This window comes from Wyeomyia smithii, chromosome 1 (genome assembly GCF_029784165.1).
Source record: "Wyeomyia smithii strain HCP4-BCI-WySm-NY-G18 chromosome 1, ASM2978416v1, whole genome shotgun sequence".
Taxonomy (NCBI): Eukaryota; Metazoa; Arthropoda; class Insecta; order Diptera; family Culicidae; genus Wyeomyia; species Wyeomyia smithii.
The window spans coordinates 76,108,768-76,116,628 of record NC_073694.1 but is presented as its reverse complement, the minus strand read 5'-3'; the positions used below and the strand labels follow the sequence as shown (position 1 = coordinate 76,116,628).

General features: G+C 43.6%; 2 protein-coding genes across 2 annotated transcripts; both read right to left on the bottom strand.

The window, feature by feature from the left end:
- Positions 1 to 1,015: 1,015 nt before the first annotated feature.
- LOC129716847 (uncharacterized) lies at positions 1,016 to 1,699 on the bottom strand. The gene has a single exon (XM_055666686.1). The coding sequence runs from the start codon at positions 1,697 to 1,699 to the stop codon at positions 1,016 to 1,018; it is 684 nt and encodes a 227-aa protein (XP_055522661.1).
- Positions 1,700 to 3,772: 2,073 nt separating this feature from the next.
- LOC129716846 (uncharacterized) lies at positions 3,773 to 4,498 on the bottom strand. The gene has a single exon (XM_055666685.1). The coding sequence runs from the start codon at positions 4,496 to 4,498 to the stop codon at positions 3,773 to 3,775; it is 726 nt and encodes a 241-aa protein (XP_055522660.1).
- Between the last annotated feature and the right edge of the window lie 3,363 nt (positions 4,499 to 7,861).

Genomic DNA, 7,861 nt, shown 5'->3' with positions numbered 1-7,861 from the left:
CGCTTTCTGTTTCCGTGTTCGTAGCTTTAGGTCTTTGCCGATAATTCCGTTCCATGTTTCTAATTTCGTTATTCGTGGTTAGGAGAGGTTTCGGTAGGCTACCTTACCAGGGTCGCGATAATTACATCCTGCTGATGGAGGGATCTGCCATTTTAGATGTAGCTGGCGGGATACACCGTTGCTTGTTCGTTAACGTTTGTTTGAGTTCGTCTTTCTCTGTTCAAGTCAAAGTCTAAAGCTGCCCTACTGGTTATGGGTATTCAAAGAAATGCACCTTGCAGCTGACCGAACCAAATTTCAAATACCGGTGTTTCATGGGTTAAGCTTTACTTGAATACAGTTAAAGATTAAATCCTTGAATTTGTTTGGCAGGAACTAGTAATGTGCAAATTCGCTTGATAGAGAGAATTTTTTGTTATTACTCCTTGTGGTTTTTTGATTCGAATGGCCAGGAATCTAGCATACCGAACTTCTTTGAGCGCAAATATGTTAGCCGCTGAGTAGCTAGCTTTGCTCACAGGAGAAATGAACTTTCTTACGCAGGGGTGTTTGTCCCGGATGAGCCGCTTATCGAGCGAAATTGCCTAGATGAAATTTCATCAACGCGCGTACCGATTTCCAGAAAGCGTGAACTGCTTGCAATAAAAGTCTCCATTTGCGATCGAAAACTTATTTATTTTACCGAGGGAGTACACAATTAACACATGCTCTTTACTTGACCATCTAGACGCTACTACTTTATTAAACAATTTCAGATTCGATCAGCGAGATCGCGCCTACAGATTATCCGTTGCGGCCTAATCTCTGTGTGCGTGAATCAGTAGAGATGATCAGTTTAACCGATATCGTTCGCCTATCATTCACGTTTAGGGCTCTAATCTTTTATAGCATGATACAATTTGTTATACAAATTCCAATCTTATCATTACCGCCTCCCTTGAACTGGCTTCAATCTAAGCATACATAAACTAAAACATACATTAAACATTCACAAACTTAATTTACAATATGTCAGTTATTTCTTCTGCGGGCTCGAGAGATTCATCTGCGTTGCAATTTCGTCATCTGGCAAAGGACAAACTCGGCATACAGGTCGCTTGTAAATACCATTAGCAGTTTTCACGGTTACTACTCGAATCACTCCATCGCTGCCAGGATGCACATCGGTGATACGAGCCAAAGGCCAGCATAATGGTGGCATGTTGTCTTCTCGCAATACAGCTATGTTGCCGATCCGAATTGGAGTTGGCTGGATACCTTTGCTGGTTGCTTGAAGTTCAGATAAATATTCGTTGCTCCACCGCTGCCAATATTGTTGAAACATTTGTTCTCGCTGCTGGTAGTGAATCAGGTGATTTTTGGGCGTACTTAGAAGGTTTCGGTCAGGCAGTGCCTCCATAGGGGCTCCGATTAAGAAGTGTCCAGGAGTGAGAACATTGAGGTTTGAAGGGTCATCAGATAACGGAACTAATGGCCGAGAATTCAGTGCGGCGGCTTTTTGAACGAGAAGTGTGGAGAGGTTTCCGTGAGTGAGCTGATGGTTGCCTATTTCTCTTTTCAACGCATTCTTAACAGAGCGTACTGCTGCCTCCCACAATCCACCGAAATTGGGGGCTCTTGGGGGAATAAAATGCCAATTGATGGCTTTCTCAGAAAATTCGTTTCCAATTTGCCTTTTGCTTATTTCGTTGTTGAACATCTGATATAGCTCGTAAAGCTCGTGCTAGGCTCCAGCAAAGTTTTTGGCATTGTCAGTGTGAACATCAGATGGAACTCCGTGGTGACCAGAAAAACGCCGAAACGCCAAAAGAAACCCAGCTGTCGATAGATCACCTACCAGTTCGAGATGCATTGCTTTCGTGGCAAAACAGACAAAGACTGCAATATACACTTTGGGAGCAGCGGCGCGACGATGCGGGGGCTTCGTGTAAAACGGACCACAGTAATCAATACCAGTAACAGAAAAGGGCCGACTTGGGCTTACACGGGCCGAGGGAAGCTGCCCCGTAGGTTGGTCAATGGGAGACGGATTGCATCGGAAACAACGAATACAGCTTCGCAGTACAGAGTTTACAGCACGGTTACCATGAATAGGCCAATATTCCTGTCTCATAGTCGATAGCGTAAGTTGCCATCCGCCATGAAATGTTTTGCGATGGAAATAATCCACAATCATTTTGGTAAATGGATGTGCGCTTGGAAGTATAGCTGGATGCTTATGGTGGTATTGCTTGTTTGAAAGGCGTAAACGGCCTCCGACTCTTATGACATCATCTTCATCAAGAAATGGGTTAAGGTGCCTAAGTGGTTCTACACATCCATGCTTTCGTAAATACTTGATGTCCTCCTCATAACACTCAGCATGTAACAACTTTATTAGGCTGAGCTTGGCTGCATCGTACTCACCAACAGTTAAAAACGGGGTGCGATTTGCCTGCATCGGAAAGCGACAATTGCGAGCAAAGCGTATGCAATAAGCTACAATCCGTAAAAGCGGTTCTAATGTTGATCGGAACGTGAAGAGTGCATTAGGCGTAGGAGTAGCAGCAGTAATATGAACTACTTTTCTAAGTTCCAAATCTTCTTCCTCAAAGCCAGAATTTTCCATTTGAATAGGCCAAGTATTTTGGGGTTTGCGTAACCAAAGTGGTCCCAACCTCCATAGTTGACTCTGAGCAAAATCATTTGCACCCATGCCTCGGGAAACTAAATCGGCTGGATTCTCCTTTCCAGCAACATGACGCCATGTATGCTCGCGAGATAGAGTTTGAATTGTAGAAACACGGTTCGCGATGTAGGTTTGCCAGGTATTGGGAGGTGCTTTCAGCCAATGAAGCACTATTGTTGAATCGGACCAAAAAAACGACCGGCTCTCGGTCAGCTCTAAGGACTTTATCACATTGGAGTGTAAACAAGCAGCTTCCTTGGCAGCGCATAATTCCAGACGCGACAGGGTCAATCTTTTCAGGGGAGCGACACGAGATTTCGACGATAACAACTCTATGTGAATATTACCCGCTGCATCGATCGATCTGGCGTACAAACACGCACCATAGGCCAACTCAGATGCGTCCGCGAAACAATGCAACTGAACTTCTATCCAATCGGCAATGAATGCAAAGCGGCTAATTCGTACTTCGGATAATTCAGTGAGAGGTTCATAGAAATCCTTCCATCTTTATTCTAACTCTTGCGGGACTGGGGAGTCCCATCCAGTTTGCAACAGGGCTAGCATTTGCATAATCAATTTAGCCGTGACCACAACCGGAGCCATCAACCCGAGTGGATCGAAAAGCCTAGCGATGGAGGAAAGAATGCTTCTTCTTGTCAAAATTTTCGTGTTATTTGTGAAATCAAATGAAAAGCGAAGTTCATCTGAGTTTGGCTCCCAAGTAATTCCCAATGTCCTAATCCTTTCATCGGAATTTATTTCAAACGCGACCGAAATATTTGTGGCTAATTGGTCTTCAGGAACTCCAGCAAGTACTTCTGGACGATTTGAGCACCATTTTCGCAAAGTGAGACCAGCTTTAGACATTAGTTCTGTTAATTCGCGCCGTAACCGAATAGCTTTGCTTATATCAGAAGATCCTCCTATGAAATCATCAACATAGAAGTCGTGCATTAGGGCTGCCTGAGCACTAGGATAAGCAGATCCCTCATCTTTAGCCAATTGCTGCAGAATTCTTATAGCCAAGAAGGAAGAAGGCGTCAATCCATAGGTAACAGTTAGTAGTTCATAAACGCCAACTTCTTCCTCAGGTGAAAACCTTCAAAATATCCTCTGCAGGGAAGTATCGTCAGAATGCAAACGAATTTGCCTATACATTTTCGCGATGTCTCCAACTATGGCAACTTCATGTTTGCGAAATCTTAAAAGAATTCCGAGAAGCGAATCTTGAATGGTGGGTCCCTTTAAAAGTGCGTCGTTAAGAGCATATCCAGAGTTAGTGCGAGCTGACCCGTCAAATACCACACGCACTTTTGTTGTCGTACTAGATTCCTTCACTACCGCGTGATGTGGCAAATAGTGAATTTTCCGAGGTTGCATATCCACTGCAGCATCCTCAGACGCCTTACACATATGACCCAGATCCAAATACTCCTGAATAAAAGCGTGATACTGTTGCTTCATTGCAGCATCTCTTTCCAACCGTTTTTCCAGGTTTAAAAAACGATTCATCGCTACGTCCTTTGATTCACCTACCATTCTAGTAAAGTTGACATGCTTGGGCATACGCACTTCGTATCGGCCATCTTCTAACCGCTTATGAGTTCCAATGTAGTGAGTTTCACAGTCTTGCTCTTCTTTGGACCAAATTTGTTGCTCATCAAGACTTTCGGCCTGCCAAAACCTTTCTTCCATCAAATTCTCCGAAGTAGCTAAGCAGCAATTCACGGGTTCATCATTTACATCCGAACATTTACCTGAGACTACCCATCCAAACACTGTGTCGACTAGTATGGGAAGTCCACATCCAAGCGATATGCAACCCATTTCTCATTCATATAAAAATTGGTAAAAATACTCTGCTCCGATTATCATATCAATCCTGTTGCACACGTTAAATTGTGGATCGGCTAATTCAAGTTTTTCAGGAATCTTCCAATGAGACGTAGGAATAGTCACCGAAGGAAGTTGTGAGGTTATCCGTTGAAGCACAAGAAAATCGATCGAAACCGAGAATTTGGTGACTCTTGAGCTTATTATCGTATTGACTGCATATCTGGACCTACTCTCTGATTGCCCAACTCCACAGATTGGTATATTGACCGATAGTCTATTCAATTTTAGCATCTGACACAATCTTTCACTGATGATATTTGCTTGTGACCCGTTGTCGAGTAGCGCTCTAGCCAGCAACTTATTTTCGTTCTGATTTGTTATCTGCAGCACAACAGTAGACAAGAAAACATTACATGTTCCGAGCTTTCTTCCAGTTTCAACACTATATGACCCTACAGCCTCTTTCTCCGGTGCCTCGAATTGTTCATCTTCAGTTCCGCTCGCCGCAACATTTGTAGCAGCTCTTGGATTGGATTCCATCGAAAGTGTCGGTATCGCAGTGTTTTCTGTGTTAGTTGGGAAGCCCGGATGAATGAGCGAGTGATGCTTCCGTCCACATGTTCTGCACGTAAAATTTGAGTTGCAATCCCGCACCCAGTGTCCAGTTCGAAAACAATTGCTGCACAAACGCTTAACATTTATTAGCTCTAGCTACCCTTGTGCGCTTTTCCAAAAAGGCTACCAAAACTTCAAAGGTTGGCTCACTTACTGAAGCAGCATGATCCTCCCACATCTGCAGAGAACGCGAGTCTAACTTTGAGCACATCCAGTGTAGCACTAGCAACAATGCACCCCAACATTAGGTTTTTTCACCCAATTGCTTTAAAACCTTTAATCGTTGCTCAAACTCGTCCACTAATCCGTGGATACTAGCAGCTGTCTCCCGCTCAATTTAAGGGTATTCCATCAAGGCCTGTAAGTGCCTCTTTTTTAACAAGTATTCATTCGAGTATCGCTTAGTAATAGTTTCCCAAGTGATTCGTATGTTGACTTAAAGGAAAGCCACCCTGTGTAATCGCCGTCAAAATCAGGCAACGAAATTTGTGGTAAGCGAACCCCACTGTGAGTATTGTGGCTTCTACCAATTGTTGTATCTAAATTTGCTATGGGTTGAATGCTAGGTGCTATCTTAGCCAACAACGCCGCTCATATCTCATAGTATTCATGCTCAAACTTGCCGGAGACCCTGTTAGTTTCTTCTTCATATTCCCATTTTCATCCAACTCTGCTATATCCTCTTGGATTGCCTCAAACTCTTCCAACTTTTTCTCTAATTTGTCCAACCTGCTCTGAGCCTGCCCGTAATGCGCTTCTACATCGTATGCGTCTAGAAATTGCACATGCCGCTTAAGCGCCTGAAACATTCTTTCTCGCCTTTTCTCTTTCATAATTTTGTCCGCCATGCCAACTACCAATATCAGCTAAGTAAAAACGTAGACTCAGCAAAGCAGTAGACCGGAAATGAAAGCACAAAGGACCAGGAAGCACCTCTGACGAATGCGTAAATTTATTGGACAGGAACTCACCTGAAGCCTGTCTGATATAGGCCTTGTATTATTTATTAAAAAAAAGTCCAACCAAAGCAAAGTAAGATACCAATCCTGTTCAATGCTGATGTTGTGTATTGTCGTGTTCTCCAAACAAAGCAGGAAGGACCAGTCCAGGAACGCGTACCGAAAACGAAATAACCACACGGACCAGGAAGTACCGCCAGAACCAGCTTATAATGATTGGACAGGTACTCACCTGAGGCCTGTCCAAATTAGGCCTTGTATGATATATTAGTAATTTCCAACCACAGAAGCAAAATTTAAAAATCCTCATTTGAATAAACGTCTCCTATGCGGTTCATAATTATCTCCAATCAATGTAGAAAGTAGTCAAACGCCGTGCACAAGTGAACCGAAAAAGAAAAATACCACACGCAACCAGGAAGTACCGCCGATGATAATTTAGAAAAGTTGGACAGGTACTCACCTGAGACCTGTTCAATTTAGGCCTTGTATATAATCAAATGAATCTTCTCCCACGCGCGGTTCAGCATTTGTGACAGCAACCGTATTTAATCGTTCCAATTCCTCTATGCCAAAGATGCGAGTCCAAATGTAACCAACCGATAATTTTTTATGCACTCATTCCCCAGACGTTCAATTGTTTCTCCTACTGTACTGGTTGCCCCGCAGACGTGATTGATTTCGTTGCGCCTCTTTCGCTTCCAATACAGCGATACAGAATAATGATCAGCAACAGTGTTGAAATATCATTCTAATTACGTGAGTGCCCAACTGAGTGCACTTTTTTTTTCTTCATCTATAGTTTATTTGACACGGCACAAATACAATTCAATGTTTAACGGCGCCAATTATATCTGGTAGCTTACTTTCTATAGTATCTTATTAACTAAAAGCAAATTTTTTATCCTCGCTGCCGACTACGAGCTGAAACCAAATCTAACTTAAAGCTAGAATATTTTGCATTAAAAGCACAGGTTTGCTGTTTGATGGTTTTCATTGCCATAGGTAAGCAGCATATTTAATTTGTTCCACTGCTGGGCCAAGATATTACGGACTGGCATATTGGGTTGTTTCCATCGGGCCTTGAGAGTATCGTGCGGGTCTGATTGCTGTTTCCGGATCCGGGGTCTTAACGTGTTCTTGTCGTTTGGTTGGATGTAGGCGGAAGGGGATAGGACTAAACTGGGGCGTGGATGGATTTCAGGAAAACGTATATAAGGGACATGTAGGATAGGTCACGGCTCGCCAAGACATCACGAACAGGAACAGCCGGCTGCCTACCTTCGGCCTGCAGGGAAGCTATTAATCTAGACCTGGCGTCACGGTGTACAGGGCATGACCAAACAACGTGCTCTATGTCGTGATAACCTTCACCACAGGCACAGATACCACTCTCCCCGAGCCCAACACGACGGAGATGCGCGTCAAATCTATAGTGATTGGACATAAGCCGGGACATCACGCAAATGAAATCCCGACTTACATCCAACCCCTTGAACCACGGGTTCGTCGATACCTTGGGGATTATGGAATGTAACCACCTTCCCAGTTCCCCCTTGGTCCAAGAATTTTGCCAACTGATGATCGTATTCTGACGTACAAATGCGAAAAATTCATTTAAGGCAATTGGTCTTTCATAAATATCACCGTTTGTTGCGCCCACCTTAGCCAAAGAGTCCGCTTTCTCATTACCCGGTATCGAGCAGTGAGAAGGGACCCACGCTAAGGTAATCTGAGTAGATTTTTCGGATAAAGCACTCAGATGTTCCTGTATTTTCCC

What these genes read in the sequence shown, in the direction of transcription:
- LOC129716847 (XM_055666686.1), bottom strand. Translation starts at nt 1,699, where the DNA reads ATGTTCAACAACGAAATAAGCAAAAGGCAAATTGGAAACGAATTTTCT.
- LOC129716846 (XM_055666685.1), bottom strand. Translation starts at nt 4,498, where the DNA reads ATGGGTTGCATATCGCTTGGATGTGGACTTCCCATACTAGTCGACACA.